Source organism: Oryctolagus cuniculus, chromosome 11 (genome assembly GCF_964237555.1).
Source record: "Oryctolagus cuniculus chromosome 11, mOryCun1.1, whole genome shotgun sequence".
In the NCBI taxonomy this organism is placed as follows: Eukaryota; Metazoa; Chordata; class Mammalia; order Lagomorpha; family Leporidae; genus Oryctolagus; species Oryctolagus cuniculus.
In genome coordinates, this window is record NC_091442.1 from 73,410,509 (window position 1) to 73,438,403 (window position 27,895).

Sequence of the window (27,895 nt, forward strand, 5' to 3'; positions counted from 1 at the left end):
TCTTTCTATGAAACCTGCATTACCTTAATTCCTAAACCAGAAAAGGATACAACAGAGAAAGAGAACTATAGACCAATATCCCTGATGAACGTAGATTAAAAAATACTCAACAAAATATAAGCTAATAACCCAACAACACATCAGAAAGAAAATTCACCCAGACTAAATGAGATTTGCAAATGAATAAATGTGATACATACATTAACAAATTGAAGAACAATTACTTTATGGTTATCTCAATAGACTCAGAGAAAGCATTTCATAAAATCCAACATCCTTTCATAATGAAAATCTTAAGCAAACTGGGTATAGAGGGAACATTCCTCAAAATAATTAATGCAATTTATGTTAAAATAGTGCAGCATCTTACTGAATGGGGAAAAGCTGGAAGCGTTTCCGTAAGATCTGGAATAGATGAGGATGTTCACCCTCACTATTACTATTTAATATAGTCCTGGAAGATTTAGCCAGCACAATTAGCTAGAAAATAAATCAAATAGATAGAAATTGGAAAGGAGGAAGTTAAACTATCCTTATTTGCAGATGACATGATTCTATATATAGGTGATCCAAAGGATTCTGCTGAAAGATTATTGGAACTCATAAAACAGTTTGGTGAAGTGGCACTATATAAAATCAACATAAAAAAATCAATAGCCTTTGTATACATAGACAATGTCATGGCTGAGAAAGAACTTTTAAGATCAATGCCGTTCAGAATAGCTACCTAAAGAATTATAATACCTTGGAATAAATTTAACCAAGGATGTCAATGATTTTTACAATGAAAATTACATAACACTAAAGAAAGAAATAGAAGATACAAATAAATGGAAAAATCTTCCATGTTCACGGATTAGAAAAATCAACATCATCAAAATGTCCATAACCAGAAGAAATTACAAATTAATTGTGATCCCAATCAAAATACCAATGACATTTTTCTCAGATCTTGAAAAAAATGATGCTAAAATTTATATGGAAACACAAGAGAACCTGAATAGCTAAAGCAATCTTACACAATAAAAACAAAACCAGAGGCATCACAATACCAGACTTCAAGACATACTACAGGGCAGTAATAATCAAAACAGCTTGGTACTAGTACAAAATAGATGTGTAGACCAATGGAATAGAATAGAATCTCCAGAAATGAACTCACACATTCAACTTATTTGTGACAAAGGAGCTAAATGCAATCCTTGGAGCAAGGATAGTCTCTTTAACAAATGGTGCTGAGAAAAGTAGATCTTGGATGCAGAATTATGAAACAAGACCCCTTCCTTACACCTTACAGAAAAATCCACTCAAAATGGTTGAAAGACCTAAATCTAAGACAAAATACCATCAAATTCCTAGAGAACATTGAGCAAACTCTGCAAGACATTGAAACAGAAAAATACTTCTTGGGAAAAGACCCCAGAAGCACAGGCAATCAAAGCCAGAATTAACAAATGGGATCACATCAAGTTGAGAAGCTTCTGCACTGCAAAAGAAACACTTAGCAAAGTGAAGAGGTAACTGACAGAATGGGAGAAAATACTTGCAAACTATGCAGCTTATAAAGGATTAATATCTAGAATCTATAAAGAGCTCAAGAAATTCAACAACAAAACAAACAATCCCGTAAAGAAATTGGCTAGGGACTAGAACAGGCATTTTTTTAAGAGGGGAAATTCAAATGGCCAACAGACACTTGAAAAAATGCTCAGGATCACTAGTCATCAGGGGAATACAAATTAAAACCAGAACAAAGTTTCACCTCACTCCAGTTAGATTGGCTCACATACAGAAATCAACAAATAACAAATGCTGGTGAGGATGTGGGGGAAAAGGTACCTTAATCCACTGTTGGTGGGAATGTAAATTGTTGCAGCCACTGTGGAAGACAGTATGGAAATACCTCAGAAATCTGAACATAGACCTACTAGCCATCCCACTGTTGGGAATTTAGCCAAGTCAAAAGAAATCAGCATATGAAAGAGTTATCTGTATCCCTATGTTCACTGCAGCACAATTCACAATAGCTAGCATATGTAATCAACTCAGATGTCCATCAATTGATGACTGGATAAAGAAATTATTGTATATATATGCTATGGAATACTACATAGCAGTAAAAAATGAATCATTTAATTTCAGCAAAATGGAGGCAATTGGAAACCATTGCAATTTGTAAATAAGCCAGTCCCAAAAATATAGATACCACATTCTTTCCCTGATCTGAAGTAACTAATACAGTACCTAATATGTAATGTATTGGAGTGAAACAGATATTTTGAGATTTAATGATTGTTTACAGACCTTGTCTCTTCTGTTTTGGAACAGTATTGTTTTTATTCCTACTATTTGTTGAACTCTTAGTTAGTGTGAGTTAACTTTACAATCATTACATAAATCAAAAGTAGATCTTTGTAACAATTAAGAGTAGCAATGGGAGAGGGAGGAGGAAGAAGGTTTGGATCATGGGCAGGCAGGAGTAGGGTGGAAAGTATCACTATGTTCCTAAATCTGTATATATGAAAAACATGAAGTTATACTTGTATATATAAATACATGTTATACTTGTATAACTTAGAGAGAATGAATGAAAATAAAATTAAAATTAAACAGAAAAAATATTGCAGTTAAAAATGAAACAAATGATTATTTTTACTTATTTGGAACTCCATATGTTTATCCATATATAAAGAAACTATGAAAAGATAAATGAGGTAAGTCTGCCTCAGAGAATGATCATGATATATTAAGTAGAAAAAAACCCACAACCATGAAAAGTTTTTAAACGAAGTCAAATAAAAATATTTGAACATAAAACAAACATTTTATATTTATTATTTTCCTTTTTACTTGAAAGGCAGAGAGACACAAAGACAAACACAGAAACACAGAGAGATCTTCCATCTGCTGGTTCACTTCTTCCAGGAAGGGATGGGCCAGGCCCAAGCCAGGAGCCAGGGACTCCATCTGAGTCTCCTATTTGGGTAACAGGACTCCCAATACTTGCACTATCATTTGTTTCCTGCAAGCCAGGATTGAAAGCAGAGGGGCCAGGACTTGAATCAGGTATTCTGATATGGGATGTAGGTGTCCCAAGAGATGCCTTAACTGCTATACTAACACTCACCCCAGAACTAAAAATTTGTATGCAAAAAAGACACAATAAAAAGGCAAATGATGGAATAGGAAGAAATATCTGTAACCCATATAGTGGAAAAAAGGATTATGTTCCAACAAACAAATTGTTAAGAAAAAGATAATCTAACATGCGAGTACAAAATAAGAATAAGAAATTTGCATGGGATGAAATCCAAATAACCAACACACATGAAATATGCTAAGTCCATTTTGTAGTCAGGAAAAAACAAATATGAACAGTAATGAGGTACAATATTTACTTTCCTGGTCAGCAAAAATTAAAAAGAGCAATAACCCACTACTGCTGGATAGACATTGAGTAAGTCAGGCACCTTTTCACATGACTGCAGGAAGGGTGAATTGTTATAACTTTTCAGGAAATAATGAACTTGCTAATGTATTAACTAAAGTACTCTTGGAGTAAACAATCTCTGTTTTGAAAACCCATCTCATTAACATTATGTAATATACATAAATGTACTAACAATACAGTCCTATCTGTATATTATTTATAAATAAATATAGACTCATAAAGATATAAGGGTCTTCAGAATGTTCATGGAAATAAGTATTATGAAAAAAATATGCATGGATTTCAATTTTTTCCAAGACTTTGTAATGGAAATTTACTGAGAAGTTAGCTGATATTAAGATCCTAAAAGCAACTGCTACATTATTTCTAGGCAGAAATGTAGAAGCTAGATCCAAAGGCAGGTGATAGGAGGTAAACATGTGGCAGTATTCAGTCGCACATTCTGACTGATGGAAAATATGTTTAGGCTCTCAGCAGATAAGAGTAGCAGGTGGGTGTCTCACAAAAAGGTGGCCTGTGGCAGCATGAAAAGCCACCAGCAGGTAGAGATGTTGGCTAGCTGTGAGATCTAAGTTCAAAGACAAAACTAGCAAGAAGGTAGGTGTCCAGTCTCTGAGGAACTGAAGTGCCAGTTGGTTGGACAAAGCCCACTCTCAGGCAGGGAAGAGGAGGTAATCACAAAAGGAATATAAACAGGGTTTTGGCCAGGGCACCAGATATGGCTTTGCAGTCTATGTGACCCAGATCTCAAGGAAATGCCATTTACTTCAACTGAAGTGTGAAAAACACTTCCTAGATTTGTACAAGAAAGCAAGATGCCCATTCCAGCACTGAGATTTCCCCTGGGACTGGAGTAGGTCTGCAACAGCATTGACAATCCTGCAACTGATCCTCAGCAGAGGCAGCCCACCCACATCAGCACAGTTCTCATAGTTGACATTATCACCATGCATTATCCTTTACAGAACATATTCACTGATCGCTGGAAGAATGGCATGAGGTAGTCAGGTCAAGTATTACCATTACCATTCAGATGAAGAAATGCAAACTCAGAAATGTTTATTGCTTTGCCCATGACCTCAAGGGTAGGCAGTCGCGGAACAGACACGTGGACTCAGAATGTCTCCTGAACCATTCTATTCTCCCTTCCTCAAGCCTCTGATCTTGGAAGTGAAAATCAGTCCTGACACTAGGGTTGGACTGAGATCTGGGTCAGATGAGCAGTGAGCAAACAGATCATTACACATATTGTAATTCTTTCTTGTGAACTATATTTTCATACCCAATGGGTAAACGAAGTATTCCTATAAGAGGATTCCTACCTGTGTGGCATTCACACTCAACTTGTCCATACTGATCACTATTTAGTTATAATGACAATTTGTTTAGACAGAACATGTTACAGAAGGGATTTATGGCAGCTCACAAAAACAGAATATAATACCAAATAAAATTGAATAAAAAGTAAGGAAATAAGGAAATTGAATTATAAGGAAAAGGAATGACGAAAAGAAAACATTCAGCCAAGAACGGGATTAGATCACAAAATAAATAAGGCACTCAGAGTGAAGTTCTCTGTATTTGTTAGAGGTAGACCACAAATTTGGCTCTTAGCTTTCTAACAGGCAAGAGAAAAAAGGAAATATGATTTGCAGCATTTAAAATATACTTAGAAGCCAACCCATGGCTCAGGAGACATACAAGTATTCTTGTACTGAGATGGGAAAGATAAAAGTATTCCAGATTATGCTAATATTAGCAGCCACGTTTATAGGTACTGTACTGTGTGTCAGGAACGATGCTAAATGCTTTGAATACACTATCTCTGTCAATTCCCACAATTCTATAGGATGGATATGGTTAGTACCACCCTTTTTATAAATAAGGAAACTGAAATATGAGATGTTAAGTAAGTCACTGAAGGAAATGCAATTAGTAAATGCCTAATTTTGGGTTTTAACATAGTTCTGCCAACTACAGAGTTATTCTTCTACCATATAGCTTCTATTCAGGAGTTGTTCCTGGATTCAGTCCATAGCCATCCTTGAATATTCAATAGAATCCTTCAATATTCAATTTAATGCGATACTTATCACTTTCTATGTGACATATACTTTTGTTTTGCTTTCTTCATTGCATTCATCACTATCTGGAATCATCATGCTCATTTGTTTATTTCGTTATTTGTTTTTCTCTCAGTAGAACATAAACTTGCTGCAGTAGCTATATTTATCTTTTTTCACTATTGTCCCTAGAATCAATTTTACAGCCTAGGACACAGGAAACATTGAGTATTTTTTGACTGAATGGATGGTTCTATTAATAAGGATTAGCTGTCCATTCAAAACTTTTACACATCCAAGAATCCCATTATCTTTACTTGTTCACTATTCTTTACAGATATTACAAATTTATTTCCATTCACCATGACATACTTAAACAATTTATTCATTAGAAATATACTGTTTCTTTTAACTTGGCTATTTTTTTGTAAACTAGCTTGGCACAGACTTGGTTTCATTAACTTGATTTTTTTTAATTTAAAAATCATAGTTAAGATATATAGAAGACATCAACATTTGTTACACATGAAGAATTTTTAAAATACTTTTTTCTCCATAAACAACTATTTTCTACATTTAAAAAGCCTACATCCAAAGAATATGCCCAGCAGCCCAGGCAGTATAGATCTTGCTGTTACTGTGCAGATTTCCTATTTAAAAACAGACCAGTTTGAAGTAAGAGAATTCAGTCTGATGGATGAAAGCACAAAGAAACAACCTCTACTTTTTCTGGCTAAACACAATAATTCTACTTCTATGTTCTCAACAGGAAAACACAATGCAATTCTCCAATAATGCAGCCTCCCTAGGTCAGCAAGGGATGCATGAAATAATTAGCGGGTTTCTCGAACTACAGACACACAAGCATATACAGAGCCTCCATTTACTCATAATGATTAGATTACACTAAAACATGCAACCCAGGAAATCCAGGAATCAGACAGATTGCTAGCCCTGATTATCATGACACATGTTATCAGTGTCCTTCAGATCCTAGAATTTGTATCAGGTGAATATTGTTTTCAGAGAACTGGACAAACACATCTTACAAACACATCTTTTCCTTAAAGCTTAGAAATAGTCTGTAAACATTCAGCCTATCTCTCAAAAGGGGATCATTTTATTTATTTATTTTTTTTGCTATTAGAGTTATGTGTTGCTAACATACTGCTCTGATTAAAAGACCAACTCATGTGAAAACCATTGGCTAAACTGAAAGATATCTAAAGTTAGTGATGCCCTGTTGGCTTCTTTTTCTGGACTCAAATGCTCCAAATATGGCAAATAGGGAAGGAAAGAAATTACTTGGAGTATAAAGCCTGGCTTTCATTTAAAAAAATTGAAAATGTAATTTAGAAAATGTCTTATGTACAAGATTCTAACCAATCTCCTTTATGAAAAAAAAACAATAATAGATGACTAATGTGACAACATGCATTTTTGCATTTCTAAAGTCATTCTAATACAACGGATGGATTTAATAGTGAGAAGCAGCAAATGCATTTGAAATAGTCACTCACCTAAAGAGCATAGTATTTTCTTCTCAAGATATTCTCAACCAAATAGAATGGAAGATAAACATTTCCTGTGTATATTCTTTCTTTTCTAAAGTATGTTGGGTGATTACTGTAACACTGTTGAGACCAAGTTTGGGTTATGCTGCTTGAGTCATTGCAGGAGTGGGAACTTTTTTCTGCCAAGGTCTATTTGGATATGATGACATCATTTGCAGGCCATATAAAACTGTCAATTTAAAAATAATTAGGGTGCTTTAGATTTATTGAATTTTGAGTTCAACCTGTGGTTGCCTTGGCAAAGCCAGAACAAATGATTTCCTGGGCCTTATAGGGCCCACGGCCCCTGAGTTAGTGTTCAGTTATATGCTGATAACTCTATTACTGATCTTCATCAACCTGCCTCGCTGGCTTTTATTCTATTACCTATGGATGGACCACTTTACCCCAGCATCAACATCTTTCTCTCCAAACTCCAGGAACCAAATTTAAATTGGATTCTGCTGAAGAGAAAGTGAAAAATAATCTAATTTGGTAGATTTTTCATTCAATATCAACACTGGCCTAGCCCTAGAGATACTTCCTTTAGCCTCTATTATTGATAATTTCTAGATTCTCAGGACTCCATTACAAGTTATGACAACTAGAAGCCACGGTGGTCACAATATCCATATCCATATGCCCAGACTGCCACCCACTTCCCACGTCCTCAGAGGATGTAAGGCACCACGAACACACCAGCCTAAAGCACTGCCAGTAAGCCTGCCCTTACTGTATGTATGTATGTATGTATGTATACTTGTTTTAAAGATGGCAGAGAGTGAGGGAGGAGGAAGGAAAAGAGAAAAGTGGGAGGGATAGAGGGAAATGGAGAAGGAGAAATCAACTCATCTTCTACCCTCTGGTTCACACTCCAAATTTTTGCAAAAGTTATGGCTGGGTCAAGCTGAAGCCAGGAACCTGGAATTGAATCCAGGTCTCCCATGTGACAGCAGTGACCATGCAGCCTCTCAGGGTGTACATTAGAAGGAAGCTGGGATTGGATACAGACCTAAGAACTGCTGTGTGCTGCATACCGCACTGAGTTCAATGGAAAGCCAGGCACTTCTTTCACAAGGTCACAGCCAAACCTCAAGGATCACATGAAAGGATCAGGAAGCAGATGTTGATTGGCATGATGGCTTAACATATGGCTGGGATTGTTTGAGCGATCAGGACTGTCAGAAGAATTTGCACAATGAAGTTCTGACATTTCTATGTGTTCCTTCTCTGTGCCCGTCTTCTCTTCTTCTGCCACAGTGGCCAACTATATCTCAACCTCTTCTTTTCCTAAATCTGTATTCTCTCACCCAGTCTCATATTATTATCTGCCACACTTAGGTCTGTCTGAGCTATGGCCTCACATCCCTGTTGTTGAGTGGCTCTGGGAGTAAGCTTTGTACATTGCCCAGAGAGGAACCTTACAGGAACTTTTAACACCTATATTTTCCTAAAACAAGAGAAAGGAACAAATTGTTTCCATTACCCCAGTCATGGGGATCCTATTGACAGAATTAAAGCATTTGCTTAATGGTGACAATTCCATCATGCATGGGCAGGGCCAGATGTCCAGAAAGTCCAATATCATTATCCCTTAATAGTTAGATTTTAAAATAAAAATATTGCATAGTAACAAAATAGCATGCATTATTTATAAGTGTTTATGACGAGGGAGAAATAGAAAAAGAAAGAAGGAAAGAAAAAGGAATAAAATCAGTCACAGTGTACACAGAGAATAGTTCTTCACACTTTTAGAGAGAAAACTGAGAATTCCAAGTAAACTTTTTTTTTTTTTTAACAGGCAGAGTTAGTGAGAGAGAGACAGAGAGAAAGGTCTTCCTTACATTGGTTCACTCCCCAAATGGCCACTATGGGTGGCGCACTGTGCCAATCAGAAGCCAGGAGCCAGGTGCTTCTTCCTGGTCTCCCATGCAGGTGCAGGGCCCAAGCACTTGGGCATCCTTCACTGCCTTCCAGGGCCACAGCAGAGAGCTGGACTGGAAGAGGAGAAACCGGGACAGAATCCAGTGCCCCAACCGGGACTAGAACCCGGGGTGCCGCCACCACAGGTGGAGGATTAGCCAAGTGAGCCGCGGTGCCAGCCCCAAGTAAACATTTTCTCCAAAGAAAATATACCTTTTGTTTATCCACAGATCCCAATTTTTGAAATTATTGTGGAAATTTTGGAATAAGAAGGTGATTTTTCAGGCTGTAACATAAAGAGGAGGAGCATTTTGCATTTTCATTAAAGAAGCCTTGTAATAGAACAGTTTATGCATTCTCTGGATATAACATCTGTTTTTTTTAGTCCTGCTTGTTTGTTTGAAATATTCCCTTGCTGAAGATTTAAGATCTATGGAACATAAATAATTTTCTAAGTGATAAATATGAGATTCAATATATCAATTATATAGCGAGTAGAGTTTATAAAAATCAAATTCTTTATATATTGCTTGATCAGATTCTATAAAAAGAATACTGTATATGATAGATTAAACTTTTATATCTCCTCAAAATTTGCCTCCTTATACAAATAAATGTGTTGGGGGATATGTCAATACTTAAATGATAAAACTTATTTTTTTTTATCTTTTATTTAATGAATATAAATTTCCAAAGTACGACTCATGGGTTACAATGGCTTCCCTCCCCAATACCGTCCCTCCCACCCACAACCCTCCCCTTTCCCACTCCCTCTCCCCTTCCATTCACATCAAGATTCATTTTCGATTATCTTAATATACAGAAGATCAGCTTAGTATACCTTAAGTAAGGATTTCAACAGGTTGCTCCCACACAGAAACATAAAGTGAAAAATAATAGATGATTTTTTTTAAATGATGATGAAATCAGATCAGACCTATTGTCATGTGATAAAACATATTTTAAAGTGATGATGTATAGAAGTATTTAATAACTTAGAAAGGTGTCCATAATATAAACTAAGTAAAAAATTACAAATATGCATATAAAATTCCATATAAATTAAATACATACATATACAATTACATATATAAAATAAAAGCATATATAGGTATTAGGGGATTTCAAAAAGCTTATGAAAAATGGGATTAAATGATAAATTTATTTTTGTGTGAAAAATTTGAAATTCTTGCAGTTTTTTCCTAATATACATCTTCTATTAACTTTGAAGACTATACACACATATATATTTATACACACGTCAAGATACCATTGATTATCTAATAGCTAAAGATTATTTCTATTTCCTCTCTCTTTTTCTATAGTATTTTCTAAACATTTTACAACTTTATAAAACCCATAACTTTTGGAATCAGAACAAATTTATAACTAAATTATTCTCTGCACATGATATTTAAGGTACCCAGAGATCCTGGCTTTTCTTTAGTATGGTAATCAATTAAACCAGCTTGCTTAAGAGTTCATTCTAATATTGAGTCTATATGATCCAAAACAAGCAGATGCATTAAATAGCCTACCATTGTAAAGTCACATTGACATTGAGGTAGCTTAGCCTCTCAGATTTCCAGAATGTGTGCTCCTTGCTGCTTTGGTAGCTAGAAATGGAGAAAAGCAACAGATGGTGACAGTTATAACTGTCAGGATGCCAAACTCAAGAATGGAATTTCTACTTCAAGACTATTTTGCAAGGGGACAATAATGCCTGGGGAAATCTAAGCACAAAGTTTTCCAAAACGCAAATGTTTGGGATAAAAACAAAGGTGATTATATAACAAGATTTTATAATTTAATAGGAAGCATTTACATTAAGAGTAGAAAAAAAAAGGTTAAACAAACTCCTGAAGTAGGTTACAGAATATCTTTTCCTAGAATTTCCTAAGAATAAAATCTAATTTGACACTATGGTTCATTTTTTATTTTCTACGGAAGGGTCAAATCAAGTGATTTTTGAATACTAGGAATGAATTAAGCTACCATCAAATATTCATTGACTGGCTACTTTTATTTATGGAAAAATTTATTCTCTCATGGAATTTCTACTCAATGTTGGGAGAGAAAATATACAACAAGATCATATAACAACAGGTAATTAAATGCTAAAATTGTGCACTAAATAAAATTTTCTTAATAATAAGATGGACTATTTATTTAATATAAGCTTTTGAATTGTTTCTTTGGTATCAATTCATTCTTTCAACAAGTAGTTCTGGAGCTCCAGCTGTGGGCCAGGTACTGTTTTGGAGATACACCTAGAAAATATAGAAAAGTTCCAACCTTGAGGAATTTACAGTATACTGAGGGAAGAAAGAGACACGAAAGGCAGTAGCTGAAAGTTCATAAATGTAAGGAAGAAAAATAAGCAATAAGGTGGGAAAAATATTTTTGGAAGCTATAATTTTAAGTGGGGAGTCACTGTGGTCAGGGTGTAAGACAACTCCCTCCTTTCAGTGATGCAGTATATTCTCAGTGTTTATGTATTTTTTTTTTTGTTTTCACATTATCTAAGCTCTCTATTGAAATTTAAGTAAGAAAATGAAGAAGCAGAAGAAGGAAGCAGATAACTCATTCTAGCTTGAGGTCAAAATAATTCAATTTAAAAATCACTCAAAATTTCAGTTCCAGAAACAAATGCATTCTGTTATTTGACACTGATTTATTTAAAAAATTTATTGAGCCTTCATTATATGCTAGGCATAAGAATTACAGAAAGTGTAATCTAGGCAGGAAAATATGAAGGATAAAGTTCCTGATTCAGGAAGACTTTTGCTGTCCAGCAGTAGAGAGATGGCCGGAGCAGTAGGAGATAATATCAGAGACACAGGGATTGGCCAGATGGTGTGCAGAGTTTCCCAAATTCCTCTGACTCAGGAATCCTCTAGGACACTTGTTGAATGCAGATTTCTGGGCCTCATTCAAGAAATATGGAATCAGAATCTCCAGGCAAGAACCCTTTGAATCTTAGATTCCAGGTGATGTAAGATGTAGGCCGAGGTAAGATGTCTGGATTTTATTACTATAGTTATGGGAAGGAAATGGTGAGGGAGTGAGGGAATGAGTATGACAATGAGAGTGAGAGTGAGAGTGAGTGAGACAGTGAGAGAGTGAGAGGGTGAGAGAGAGAGAGAGAGAGAGAGAGAGAATCTCTTATATGCCTGTTCATTCTTTCAATGTCTCCTATGCCTGGGGCTGGCTGGGCTAAAGCCAAGAGCTGGGAACTCAATTTGGGTATCCTAAAAGAGTGACAGGAGCTCAATTCACTTGAGACATTATCTGCTGTCTCCTACAGTGCACATTAACAGAAAGCTGGAGTCAGCAGCAGAAATCAATATCGAACCCAAGTACACAGGTGCTTCAACCAGCATCTGAACTGCTAGGCCAAACACCAGGCCCCTTTGAAGTTTTTATACGGACTCAGTTCTCTGTGGCACTTCTGTTTCTATTTCTCAATGTATACATGTATGTTTTCAATTGTTATTTAACCAATCTCCTGTGTGGTTACTTTTTTTTTTTTTCTCAGAATTCATATCAGTATGGTTCTAGGGCCGTGTGCTCTAGAACCATATTGAAAGACATCTGCGTCACATCCCACATGTTAAATAGACTTGTGGCTTTCATCAATTTAGCATTTTTGAATGGTATTTACTATTTTGATGCTGGATGACCTTAACGTATAGTAACTCAAAATTTTCCCAAAGCCAGCATTTGGATCATACTTTATGTGAGCTTGCTCACCAGGGACAAGTTATTTATTTCAGGAATGAGTCTAGGCACCTGCTTTCCCTATGGTTCAACATAGCCTTATTATAGCCCATAAGCAGTCACCATCTAGAAGTACAGAGGCTACAATGGTTTGCACTAACTTGAGACTTTTGGGGGAATGTAATAGAATGGAACCAACAGACCGAACTAACTGCATAGTCCTCATTAGCAAGCCTTCTAGGTTTCAGGACATATCCTAGGCACCTTATCTTTATTCTGCTGGAGTGAATTTGTTGCCTATTTGTGGCACTATTAGAGTTAAGAGTATGACCTCTGTCAGTTTGCACAGCCTCATTTCTGAGGCTCAGGTGTAAATCCTTATATCCTCCTTGTTTCTTGAAGAGCTTATTTTGTCTTAATAAAAACCAAAGTCCACATACTCTGCGTTAGCACACACTGTGGTGCTATCTAGCATGATTCTATCTTTGCTGTTAACAGTGCCCCAGTTTTTATTCAGGAAACCTCTCCTCCCATACACTACATATAAGGAAGCTCCAAGGGTTGGGCATGCATTTTAAGTTTGAAGTACTCAGCCCAATCTCATCATCTGGCTACCTATTGTTCACAGATGAAATGAGTTCTTAAATTTGTTCTAGTTCCAGGGAAGCCCAAGGTACTATTTATAAGTGTGAAAGCGACACTCTTTCCAACCGAACATGACCATGCAAGAATGACATTGGGCCGGTGCCGCGGCTCACTAGGCTAATCCTCCACCTAGTGGCGCCGGCACACCAGGTTCTAGTCCCGGTCAGGGCGCCGGATTCTGTCCCAGTTGCTCCTCTTCCAGTTCAGCTCTCTGCTATGGTCCGGGAGTGCAGTGGAGGATGGCCCAAGTGCTTGGGCCCTGCACCCCATGGGAGACCAGGAGAAGCACCTGGCTCCTGGCTTCGGATCAGCGCGGTGCATCAGCCGCAGCGCACTGGCTGCGGCGGCCATTGGAGGGTGAACCAACGGCAAAAGGAAGACCTTTCTCTCTGTCTGTCTCTCTCACTGTCCACTCTGCCTGTAAAAATAAAAATAAAAAAAAAATAATGACATTGTGGGAGTTTCAACAAACCACATTGTGACAAAGAAAAGAGAACCAGGGGCCAGTGCTGTGGTGCAGCAGGTTAACGCCCCGGCCTGAAGTGCTGGCATCCCATATGGGCACTGGTTCAAGACCCAGCTGTTACACTTCCAATCCAGCTCTCTGTTGGGCCAGTGGAAGATGGCCCAAGCCCTTGGGCCCCTGAGCCCATGGGGGAGACCCAGAAGAAGCTCCTGACTCCTGGCTTCGGATCGGCACAGCTCTGGCCATTGCAGCCAAATGGGGAGTTAACCATCGGATGGAAGACCTCTCTCTCTCTCTCTGCCTCTCCTCTCTCTGTTTAACTCTGACTTTCAAAGAAATAAATAAATTATTTAAAAAAAAAAAGAAAAGAGAACCAGTCTGAGAAGGCTGTCACTCCACAGGAGGTAGAGCAGAGGATTGATCCCGGTCATATTATCTGAGCTTTTGACTGAACCATACTGAAAGCCAGATAAACTACAAAGGCGTAGGTACTTGAGGCATTAATTTTTTTTTCTATTTTGGGTTGGATTTGTTGTTACCTGCAATAAAATATTCTTAACCAATACACTTGCTTGACATGGTTGAATTCTATTGCTACATCCATAGATTAAACATGTATAGGGCATTCACTACACACATGTAAAATTAAAATTAAATCAATTTGTATATTGTAATGTGTCCAATAATTATTTATACACATCACACAACACAGAAAATGCAAGATAATTTTACCATGGCAGGGCAATACGAAGATGGAAATTTCAAAGACCTTCAAAGCGCATCCTCTTCCCATATTGGAGTGCCTGAGTTTGAGTCCTGGTATCACTTCTGATTCCAGTTAAGGCACATGCTGACAGGAAGAAGGTGCTGGTGGTTGAAGTGGTTGGGGTTGGGTCTCTAACACCCATGTGGGACACCCGGATTGAGTTTTTGGTTCCGAGCTTTGGGCTGATGCAGCCCTGCATGTGGCAGGCACTGGGGAATGAACCAGTAGGTGGGAGATGCATTTCATTTCCTCCCTCCCCCCCATATATATCCTGCCTTTCTCTACTCTCCCCTGCCCTCCCCTACCTTTCTTCCTCTTTCCATCTCCTTCCTTTTTTATCCCTTTTCTTTGCGGAGTATGCAATAATCAGCACCCCCATGCCCTTTTCACTAACACTTAAATCACCTCCTTGTCTTTCGAAAGCCTCAGGAGACCCAATTTTTCTCAGATCTTGGCTATGCCAGAGGATCCCTAATACAGAAACTTATGGTGAACTGGAAAGACCTGTAACTACTTCCATTCCACCCATCACTTGCACTCCTGGGTTCTTTCTTCACTGATATTGGTGGCCTTGAAGCCTGTGAAAATCCTAGGGTCCCAGTGATAAGAGGTGTGAAGTTTCCAGCACACAGTTGACTAAAGGCATTTCTCCCTCCCCTCTGCCTTTCCACAGAACTGACCTTGAGATCATACATACTCTTTCTACATTGTGTTTGCACAAAAATCCTAATAACAGCTTCTTAATTGAGTTTTTGGAACATAATTACCATTCTTTGGGATAAACATTCTAATTATGCTGTCCCCTTATTGGAACAAATAAACTACAGATTTTCTTGTTTACAAAAAGAAAGATGAAAAAGGAAAAAAAAATCATTTGTGGACAAGTGCTTTGTGAAATGCTTTGTTTTGGCAAATTGGACATCAGGAGGCTGGCGCTGCGGCTCACTAGGCTAATCCTCCGCCTTGCGGCGCCAGCACACCGGGTTCTAGTCCCGGTCGGGGCACTGGATTCTGTCCCGGTTGCCCCTCTTCCAGGCCAGCTCTCTGCTGTGGCCAGGGAGTGCAGTGGAGGATGGCCCAAATGCTTGGGCCCTGCACCCCATGGGAGACCAGGATAAGTACCTGGCTCCTGGCTTTGGATCAGCGTGGTGCGCCGGCCGCAGCGTGCCAGCCGCGGCGGCCATTGGAGGGTGAACCAATGGCAAAGGAAGACCTTTCTCTCTGTCTCCCTCTCTCACTGTCCACTCTGCCTGTCAAAAATTTAAAAAAAAAAATGGACATCAGGAAAGAATGAGGAACACATATATCTTTCATGTTCCCATTAAATTTCTCATTCTACATTCATTGTCAATGACCTCAGAAAGAAGGCACAAAGAAATATTGGAGGGGAAAAAAGTGATCTCTTCCTCTGAGTTGGGAAGGCTTAGAAGTTACATATAAAATTTGGAGGCTGGAGATCACTTTTTGAGTAATTTTCCCAGTTCAAGAAACTGATACTTACTAACATTGCCCATTTTGACACAAATTAAGACATAAATGAATTTGTTAACACCATTGCAGCATTCATTAAGCAATAAGTTCTGCATTGATATATGCATTTTTTTGTACATGTGTACCCTATAGACACAAACACATTCCATCAAAGTCACTAAGCTACCCTTGTTTATATCCCTTTCATCCTTTATGCTCTGTTCCTACATCTATCTTCTGGATAAAATGGACACTCACAGCAGCTGAATCTTTAGTTGCATGTAAACACTTTGCTTGTTGAGGAGACCAAAAATTATTGATTTATTTTAAAAGTAACCCCACCTGTCTTGTTTTACTACTGAGTTGTCATGCAGGTAAGCAATGTAACTAGATTACAAAAAACATAAGCAGTAGCAATTGTCATTGCAAGATATTAAAGGAGTAACATGATTGCTTCATCAAGAGAGGGAGGCAAGACAAATATAGCAAAATTCCCTATTGCCTCTGTGTAGTCATCACTTAAAAGAAAGAGCCCTGCTTCTTCATGAGTCTCCATACCACAAATAGCCTGAAAGTGAAATGAGTCACCCAAATTCCTCATTAATGCCTTTTATTGCTTATAATATTAAATTAACTAGACAACACATGTCACCACAAGATTCTACCAACCCCTCCAACTATAATCCACAATGACTAAGAGTCAAAGACTTGGACTGGCATTGTGGCACAGTAGGCTAAACCTCCACCTGTGATGCCAGCATCCCACATGAACACACATTCGAGTCTGGGCTGCTCCACTCCCAATCCAGTTCCATCTGCTAATTTGCCTGGGGAAAGCAGTGAAAGATGACCCAAATATTTGGGCCTCTGCACTAACATGGAAGATCTGGATGGAGTTCCAGGCCCCTGGTTTCTGCCTGGCCCAGTCCTAGCCATTGCGACCATTTAGGGAATGAACCAGCAGATGGAAGATCAATTCATTTTCTTCCTCTCTCTCTCTCTCTCTCTCTCTCTCTCTCTCTCTCCCCCCCTCTCCCTCCTTCCCTTCATCTCCTCTCCCTCCCGCCCCTCCTCCCTCCCTCCCTCCCTTCCTCTTTCTCTCTCTGTAACTCTGCCTTTCAAATAAATAATAAATCAATATTTAAAAACAAGAGTCAAACAGAAAATAAAACATTCAATGGTTTGCAATAATATGATGGTTACTAGAGGAAATATCTCCCACGAGCCCTAGCATTAACACAAACATAGCCAGGCACAGATATTAACATCATTTATCATCACTGAATAGACAAACATTGAATAGACATGACTTTCACCTTTAGAACATGTCACTCATGCCAATGCAAAAAACTTGCTTAAGTGTTTGAGCAGGCCAAATGACCCACATATTTTCTTTTAATGGGTTCATCTTGTATTCTCAGTTTATGATTTTTATTGATTTATTGAGATTCCACACCCCTCTTTGAAATGTCTCAAGCAGAACAGGAGAGCCAGTTTCATTTGTCTCTATTTCCAGATACCCTACTTGACAACTGTATCATAATACTCAGTGTATACTAGCTTAAAACATCAATTATTCTCATACTAAGTATATTGTATGTAGTAGATTAAAACTAAGAGAAAACTAAGCTTGTTAAATTTAATTACATTTGGGGGTCGGCGCCATGGCACAGTAGGTTAATCCTCCACCTGCAGCGCTGGCATCCCATATGGATGCTGATTCTAGTCCTGGCTGCTCCTCTTCCAATCCAGCACCATGCTGTGGCCTGGGAGAGCAGTGGAGGATGGCTCAAGTCCTTGGGCCTCTGCACCCATGTGGGAGACTCAGAAGAAGCTGCAGGCTCCTGGCTTCAGATGGGTACAGCTCTGGCCATCGCAGCCATTTGTAGAGTGAACCAACGGCTGGAAGACCTTTCTCTCTGTCTCTCCCTCTCACTGTTTGTAACTCTACCTTTCAAATAAATAAATACAATCTTTAAAAAAATGTAATTATATTTGATATACAGAGAGATTGCTAAGATGCAAACATGGTTTCATTGTATTGCCTTGGCCTGAAGTGTCAGCCCATTTGATTTCAGAAACAAATGCAATAACAACTATTTAGCTATTTATTTATAGTTTTAATGTGGATCCTTCTATTATTTCAAATAAGAGGGATAGTGGGTCCCTCTCATTTAAAATAGGGTTAGAGGGACCCGGAACCTAACCATAACCCTAATCCTAACCCTAACCCTAACCTTAATCCTAACCCAACTTCAGCATTTATTTAAACTATAACCTCCACAAATTGGGAACCTCTGGTCTGAGTTACTTATTCTGAAAATGTAAGCAGTGGGACAATTATATCATCTTGATTAAGAACAGATGATGCTTTTCCAGTGATATTAGAGATATTATCCACCAAGTATTCCAAAACCATCTTATTTACTCCAGAAACAGAAAACTCTCTCCTCCTGCACTCCATTCCTCTCAGCTGTCTCTTTTGTTATAATTTAAGTCAAGTGACCAAAGGATCTTTAGTTAAGTACTATTTTTTTTCACAGAGGCTGACATAAAATCCTACTTTTTAGAACAAATTAACATAGAAGGCTTAGTATAGGATATGATCTACTATAATGCAAGTTTTCCTAAAGTAACTTTTATTCAAATATTTATTAAGCATTTGCTATGTACCACGAGTTGTGCTATGAGCAGAGGATACAGACAAATTTTATGGTTTTATGGGAGGAAGCAAACAGACAGTAACCAAACCACAGAAAGAAACATCAGAAGGAGAAGTACTGTGGTAAATAATTGTTTTCTTTCTCAAACGCCAACCACAGAGCCTGAGCATCAGTTAAATGCGGTACTCACCACCACAATTACATTCGCTGCTGGGACTGGAAGATTTTCCACCTCAGGATCCTGACCAGACACGGCCAATAGATTGAGAGATGGGTCATAGGCGGGTCTAGGAAATGCCGAATTAACCATCTGGTGGCGTTTGCGTATTTGAGCTTCAGAAGAGGCATGGTAGCTATGTTTATATATCTTTTGTGGAGCTATTTCCAGGCTCTTCTCAATGTCTTGTGAATGGTGATAAATGAATATCGGCTTCCCAACCTTCTTCTGATGAATCGCCAGAAAGGGATCATTATTTCCAGAAAAGCTTCCTGAAAGAGGAAAAAGCAGGAAGAAAATCAAAGATCCTGTTCAGTAAGACTGGCAGAAATACTTGATAAAGAGAGTGAACCTTTCTTAGAAGACTTCGGCTTGTGCAGGATTTAGATTAGTTTGTCACCACTTTTTCCCCTGCTGCATCGTCTCCTACAGATAGAACATACTTGCTGATGTGGAGGCACCTTGGAGAGTTTATGTGGACAAAAGTGGGCGTAGTTTGAAAAAGCCCTATGAATTGGATATTCTGTACTTTTATTTTGGAAGGCATTTCCTCTTCTACCTAAACTCACAGCTCTAATGGCCCATTAGACTTCTATTTCTAGATGTCCTATATGGTTCTCAGATGATAAACATTTATATCATATTTAAACTTTCCTTCCTTTATATTACATTTCTTACAACTTTCATTACATACTTATTTTACCTAGCTTGTATTATAATTGGATATATGCAGTTTCTTAAAATTCTTGCAGAATATTTTAAGCTCACTGAGGGAAGAAATTTGAATACATTCATGCTGGTTGCAATGTTTAGTTGTCTAACAATATCCATTCTCTTTTTCTGACAAGCAATATGGTCATACAGATAAAAACTGCATTCCCCAGCTTTCTCTACAATTATAATGCCATTTGGTCAAGATATAGCAATTGGGTTGTGAGGCAACACGGCATGAGAAGAGACAGGATGTGACCTGCTCTGTGCTCTATCTTTCTACCTTTTCTCCTTTGTGCTAGTTAAAATGAAGATGACCTGGTGGGAATATGAGGCAGGAGCTATAGCTAAAGATGGCAGGGCAGTAAGACAAAAGGATACTGCTCTATGACAAAAGTAGAATTATCATCCATACCAAAGCCCAGAGTTCCCACTCAGATGTTATATGGGAAAGAAATAATTCTCTATCTTCTTCCAGCTACTGTTATGTTATGTTATGTTAAATACTTTGTTAGTAACAACTGAGCCTAATACGAATACATTCATTCTTATTTCTCCTTTTTCTCCCTAGATAATTAACTATTTACTTGAAAGGGAGAATGACAGAAAGACACATAGACATAAACACACACAGACACATACACATACACACAGAGATAGGAGCAAGCGAGAGCGCGAGAGAGAAAGAAATAGAAGGAGAGACAGAGAGAGAGAGAGATCTTCCATCTGCTGGTTCACTCCCCAGATGGCTTTCATGGCCAAGTTTGGGGAAAGCTGAATCCAGGAACCTGGAACTTCATCCTGGTATCCTATGTGGGTGACAGAAGACCAAGTACTTGGGCCATCTTCCACTGATTTCTGAGGCACATTAGTAGGGAGATGAATCAGAAGTGGAGTGGGGCCCAGCACTGTGGTGTAGTGCTGGCATCCCTGATTTGAGAACTGCCTGGCACTGATTTGAGAACTGCTGCTCCACTTCTGACCCAGCTCTCTGCTATGGCCTGGGAAGTCAACAGAAGATGGCCCAAGTCCTTGGGCCCCTGCATCCGCACTGGAGACTCAAAAGAAGCTCCTGGCTCCTGGCTTTGGATTGGCGCAGCTCCGGCTGTTGTGGCCAATTGGGAAGTGAACCAGTGGATGGAAGACCTCTCTTTCTCTGCTTCTCCTTCTCTCTGTGTAACTTTGACTTTCAGATAAATAAAATAAATCTTTAAAAAAAAAGTGGAGCAACTCCAACCAGTATTCCAATATGGATATGGCCAACATTGCAAGTGGTGGCTTAATTCACTGCAGCATATCAATGGTCCCTCATCTATACTGATTCTATTAAATTATCTATTGAATTGAATAACTGCTTCTCCTAATTTGTCAGTGGCCACAGATGGAAGTAGATGACACATGTGAATCAAAAAGAATATCATGGGGTAGGCATTGTGTTAAGCTGGTGTTTGGGACCCCTGTATCCCATATTGGAGTGCATCATTCTAGTCTAGACTACTTCACTTTCAGTCTGGCTTCCCGCTAATGCCCAGCCTAGGAAGCAGAAGATGATGGTTCAAATTCTTGGGTCCCTGTCACATTTTGTGAGGTACCTGGATGGAGTTTCAGGCTCCTGGCCTTAGCTTGGCCTAGTCCTTGATGTTGGAATATTTGGGGGAGTGAATCAGTAGATGGGAGATTTTACTCTCACTTTTACATTAAAATAAACATAATTTTAAATAAAATAAAAGGATCTCATATGTCTAAAAAAATAGCACCGACTTGATTAGCTCTTGTCCTGACGGTTGATGTACAATGTAATACTTTATCCATTTTAGTATTTTTTTTTTTTGTTCTAGTACCATTGGTTGAACTCTGTAATTAACACACAATTATTCTTAGGTGTTTAAATTTTAACTGAAAAGTGATCCCTGTTAGGAATTTGGAAAACATTATGCTGAGTGAAATAAGCCAATCCCAAAGGGACAAATACCACTTGTTCTCCTTGATAGGTGACAACTAACTGAGCACCAAAAAGGAAACCTGTTAAAGTGAAATGAACACTATGAGAAACGGTGACTTGATCAGCCCTCACCCTGACTGTTGATGAGCAACTTGATATGTTATCCCTCTTAGTATTTTTTTTTTGTTTGTTCTACTTAATACTTTTAGTTGAATGCTGTAATCAATACACAATTATTCTTAAGTGCTGAAACTTAACTGAAAAGTGATCCCTGTTAAATATAAGAGTGGGAATAAGAGAGGGAAGAGATGTGCAATTCGGGACATGCTCAAGCTGACTTACCTCAAACAGTAGAGTTAGAAACATACCAGGGGATTCCAATTCAATCCCATCAAGGTGGCATGTACCAATGCCATCTCACTAGTCCCAGTGATCAATTTCTGTTCACAATTGATGATAATGATAGGACTAAGAACCAAAGGGATCACATAAACAAGAATAGTGTCTGCAAATACTAGCTGATAGAATCAAAAAGGGAGAGAATGATCCAGCATGGGAAGTGAGATACACAGCAGACCCATAGAATGGCAGATGTCCTAAACAGCACTCTGGCCTCATAATCAGCCCTTAAGGCATGCGGATCTGGATGAAAAGCCCATGAGACTATTTCAGGCATGGAAAGCCCAGACACTCTGGAAAAAAAAAAAAAAAAAACCTAAATGAAAGATCTCCGTGAGTGAGATCCCAGTGGAAAGAATGGGTCATCAAAGAAGGAGGTACCTTTCTCTGAAGGGAGGAGAGAACTTCCACTTTGACCATGGCCTTGTCTAAATATGTTCAGAGTCGGTGAACTCAGGGGGCTTCCATAGCCTTGACAGCTCATGACAAGAGCCTAGGGTGATTACTGAGGCCATAAACAAGAGTGTCAATTTGTTAAGTCAACAACAGGAGTCACTGTGCACTTACTCCTCATGTAGGATCTTTGTCCTTAGTGTGCTGTACATTGAGATTTAATGCTATAACTAGTACTCGAACAATATTTTTCACTTTATGTTTTTGTGTGGGAGCAAACTGTTGAAATCTTTACTTAATGTATGCTAAACTGATCTTCTGTATATAAAGAGAAACGAAAATGAATCTTGATGTGAATGGAAGCGGGGAGGGAGTGGGAAAGGGGAGGGTTGCGGGTGGAAGGGATGTTATGGAGGGGAAGCCATTGTAATCCATAAGCTGTACTTTGGAAATTTATATTCATTAAATAAAAGTTAAAAAAAAATAGCACCAGGTCAAATGCCAATTAGAGAAGCAAAGAGTTCCTCTCTATAAAATGATAAGTAAGCAAACAAATCACAAGATAGTAATGCCATCCACTTAGTGCCTAGCAAACTTAAGTATTTTGTACCTTTCCTTGGCAAGCCTACGGCAAAAATAATCTCTATAACTACCATCCACAGAAAATTGCTTATCTTTTTTGTACAATCATTCTTCCCCAACCCCCTACAATTTCATGTTTCACTTACTAAAGCTTGCAAGAACTTGCAAGTCTGCAAATCTTAGCTATCAACAAGCTCAATTTCACTAGCACTATTGGGGCAGATAGAGTTCTCATGCTACTAAAAATTATATATTCCTCCATAGACAGAAGACCTTGTCTCTAGGGTAAGAAACGCAAGTTTGCTCAAGCATATGTAATGCTTTTCCCAAATCAAGGGATCATTTTTAAATGAAGAGTATTAAATGTAACTTAGGATAAAATAATATATATTCTATTTCTTTTTGTTATTAGAAATTTTATTAATATAAAGACAATAGATTTCATCTACTTCATAGGTAGAATTCTTATTTATTTATTTATTTATTTATTTATTGACAGACAGAGTTAGAGAGAGAGAGAGACAGACAGACAGAGAGAAAGGTCTTCCTTCTGTTGGTTCACCCCCCAAATGATTGCTACGGCCGGTGCGCTGCACTGATCCAAAGCCAGGAGCCAGGTGCTTCCTCCTGGTCTCCCATGCAGGTGCAGGGCCCTAGCACTTGGGCCATCCTCCACTGCACTCCCAGGCCACAGCAGAGAGCTGGACTGGAAGAGGAGCAACCAGGACAGAATCTGGCGGCCCGACCGGGACTAGAACCCGGGGTGCCGGCACCGCAGGCAGAGGATTAGCCTAGTGAGCCATGGCATGTGCCCATAGGTACAATTCTTAGAAGAAAACCATATTTCCTTCCCTCTCTCTCTCCTTCCCTCATCCTCTTCCTTCCCTTTTTAAAATTTTTGTAAAAACATGATTTTAATCTACTGTATAATCACAGTCTTAATGCACCATTAATTATAAAATTCAACAAGTAAAATGTAGGAATACTACAAATGCACAGGAGTATAAGCAAGAGTTAAAAACAACAATCAAATCACGATGTCCAGCCGGCGCTGCAGCTCAATAGGCTAATCCTCCGCCTGCAGCGCCGGCACCCTGGGGTTCTAGTCCTGGTCAGGACACTGGATTCTGTCCTGGTTGCTCCTCTTCCAGTTCAGCTCTCTGCTGTGGCCCGGCAGTGCAGTGGAGGATGGCCTAAGTCCTTGGCCCCTGCACCCACATGGGAGACCAGGAGAAGCACCTGGCTCCTGGCTTTGGATCAGCGTGGTGCGCCAGCCACAGCACACTGGCCGCAGCAGCCATTGGGGGGTGAACCAATGGAAAGGGAAGACCTTTCTCTCTGCCTCTCTATCTCACTGTCCACTCTGCCTGTCAAAACAAAAACAAAAACAAAATCACGATGTCCATTTCATTCCTATATCTTTTTTTGCATTCTTTATTAACTATCACATATCAGATAATCTCTTTGTTGTAGCTCTCCACAATATCAGTTTCTGAGAGAAGAGGGAGGAGGTTGCTCAACATTTAGGATTATGGAGACTCTTCTAGAATATCCCCACATCATTTAGTAAATTACTTTTAGTAAAATACTAAATTAATACTTTGTCTTCAAAAGTCACATACTTTTAAAAGATTTTATCACCTTTCTCCATTAATAAAAGAGTGATAAGAATGACAACATTGAAATTCCTTCCTATGAATTTCATAATGTTCCATATATTCCTAATGATTTTTTTTGGTCAAAGCTGATGAATTCTTCTTTCACTCAGAGAAACAAAATTTATAGTTATTTCAAGGTAATTACTGCCAAATCATCATATTTATCAAATCGTGGTAGCAGAATTGGTTTAAAAAGTTAGTCTATTTAGTGTGTTCATAATTGAAAATATAATGATTATTTTTTATTGCTATTTCAGAATACACATGAACTACAACTTTGATTTGAATGACCTAAAAGGCTGAAGCTGCTGGCACCAGAAGGTGATTCTCAAACTACTTTATAATGGAAGAAAGAACTTGTGCTAAGAAAATAGCCCATTTTTATATCCCTATGTGAAAGTTAAAGGAATACTGATGAAACAGAATTGTTACTGATGCTAGAGATATATGTTGGTGACACAAGGCTTGACAGAGGGCAACGACTATAAAAACTAGCAATTTCTCTACTCCAGAATCACAGTAAATATTAAGTAAAAAAGAAATAATCAGTCTGTAACATCAAAGAAAGTAGATTTCTGAGGAGAGAAATAAATGAAAAGATGAGAAAAGTATACAATTTTCTTCAGTTTTTTCTTTTTTATATGGTATCAATCACAGCGAGCATTTAAAAAAACCTTTTTGCTTTACGTAAATGGAATATGTGCATCCAGCTAACAAATGTCTTTTGTACTAAAATTAGCCTAAAGAAAAAAGGTAAAAAAATCTAATCTGAAGTATAGCTGAAACACGATAAAAATTTCTCAGCTTTATCTAATTGTCTATATAAAAGGTTTAGTCTTGCCTTGTCCTTGAGTAATGAGTAACAAAGATATGAGCGTAATTTCAGGGGTTCTACCCTGGCCATTAAGTAGGAAAAATTTGTTCAAAGTGCTGTCTTTAGATAGATCTATGCCAGAATCATCTGAGATATTATGATGTAGTTTCCCAGACCCCAGTCATAAATCATCATAACATTGCATCTGTAGATACAGTCTAAGAATCTGGATTTATAATGTAGTTATTCTCAAATTCTGAAGTTTTAGAACTATTGCACTTGTGTCTAGAATTAGTTTTCTCTTCTCTGTCCTCAAATACTCTTTCACTTCAACCTGATGAGTACACCCAGGTAAACAGTTTTGAAATGTTAAGACTGAGAAAACTATTAACATGAAGTGAAGATGCTAAAATAGGAGTTGGAAAACTAAGTGCACAATTCATGGTTACAGAGAGAGAGAATTCGTGGGTCATCCAGCACAGATACAATTTACAATTAAGTGAATGGCTATTGATAGAAAATAGAATAGGAGAGGAAAGATCCAAGATGGCAGAATAGGGAGGGAGCTTACTGCTCTAGTCTAAGGAAAGATAATTTTAAAAAAAGTGGAGAGAGTACAGTCTCAGGGAAGAGTTAGGGAGAAAATCGCAGGGGACACTTCATGCAAATTAGAGGGACCCTATGTGGAGGGTGTGGATGCACACAACTCAGGACTCAAGCAGCCCAGAACCTTAGCACCAGCCTTGGGGAATGAGGTGAGACCACTCTGCAGCAGCCCAAGCCACTGGCAATAAGCTGCAGGAAGAGCCTGGCATAGGCCCAGCTTGGAGCCCTGAGGGGGAAAGCGTACCTCTCAAACTAGAGGAGAAAAAAGGGGGCACATTTGCATGAGCATCCTATAATAATCTTGGAGAAGACAAGTGGCATTTTGTATATATATATCAGCTGTGCCAGCTCCTGTACATGGGCCCAGCAATCAGCAGAGCAGAGATGCCTAGATCTGGCTGGGAGAACTGAAGGGAGCCTGGGTGCTTATGACTGTGGGAGGCTTGTGTGCTGGGACTGTGAAAACACTGTGGCTGCATGGGAGGGCTCATAGTGTGGCTAGGTCGGTGGGCAATCACTGTGGATGGCTCCACATGCTCAGGGTTCCCGGATTCCCTGGTGAGGGTCACTGCTGTGGAATCCATGTTCACGCTAAGGACTGCACAGATCCATTGTTTGGTTCTTGGGGCAGCACAGACAAATAATGTACCCACTCGCCCAGGCACTGGTCTCCTTTGAGGAGAGGAGGTGAACATGAGACTATGCCAATACAGCAGAACAAACCTCCCTTCTGATAAAAAAAAAAAAGAGGAGATTTACTACACCAAACCAGGGTGTCATCTTGGACACTCCCTTCACCAAAGAGCACTGAACAGAGCTCCTTGGCCACACCTACCACACACCTCTGGGTACTCACTGAAAAAGCAGACACTCCACTAAGCCACAGAGGAATAGTCTAAAGATAAAATTCATCATAGAGATAAAACAAAACTAAAAAGAAACCAATAAATATCTCTACAAATATTGAATAATAAATACAGCAATTCAAGAAACAAGAATAAGACAATATTCTGCCCTGAAAAGAACACAACACCTAAATAAGAGAATGTGACAATGAAGAGACTGAAGAAATGGCAGACATGGAATTCAAAATGTTGATTGTAGGATTGCTTAGAAGTAATCAGAAGCAAATCCATGAGCTAATGAAATCTGTACAAGGCATGCAAGAACATTTCTCCCAAGAAATTAAGATCTTAATGAGAAATCAAAATGAAATCTTAGAAACGAAGAATTAAATAGAACAAAAAAAGAATGAGGTGGTAAGCCCTAAAAATAGACTTGGTGAAGCAGAAGAAAGAATATCAAAGTTAGAAGACTGATCTCTGGAAATTTTAAAGTCAGAAAAAAAAAACATGAAGAAGAAATTAGAATACTAAAAGACAATGTTGGAGATCTACATGATACTATGAAATGACACAACATATGGGTCTAAGGAGTTACTGAAGATGTGGAAAGAGAGAATGTATTAAAAGGTCTTTTTAGTGAAATAATTACAGAAAACTTCCCTAATTTGGAAAAAGAAAGAGACATTCAAGTAGGAAGAACCTAGGACTCCTAATAGACATGATCAGAAATATCTTCAATACCACACATTGTAGTCAAACTCTCAACAGTAAAACATAAAGAAAGTATTCTAAAATGTGCACAAGAGAAACTTTGAGAGGATCTCCAGTTAGATTCACAGTTGACTTCTCATCTGAAACCCTACAGACTAGGAGAGAATGATGAGATATATTTCAAGTCTTAACAGAAGAAAAAAAAAACTGTCAGCACAGAATACTGTGCCCTGCAAAGCTCTCATTTATGAATGAGGGTGAAATAAAGACCTTCCATAACAAACAGAAATTGAAAGA

The 27,895-nt window shown here is 38.5% G+C and overlaps 1 protein-coding gene across 2 annotated transcripts in view; it reads right to left on the reverse strand.

Annotated features, from left to right (window-relative positions):
- Positions 1-27,895, reverse strand: part of PTPRR (protein tyrosine phosphatase receptor type R) — a 288,370-nt gene that overhangs the window by 228,712 nt on the left and 31,763 nt on the right. For both annotated transcript variants that reach the window (XM_008256786.4, XM_070052633.1), the window contains exon 2: positions 18,911-19,209. In XM_008256786.4, coding sequence (XP_008255008.3) covers positions 18,911-19,209 — 299 coding nt within the window. The remainder of the gene's footprint in view (positions 1-18,910; positions 19,210-27,895) is intronic.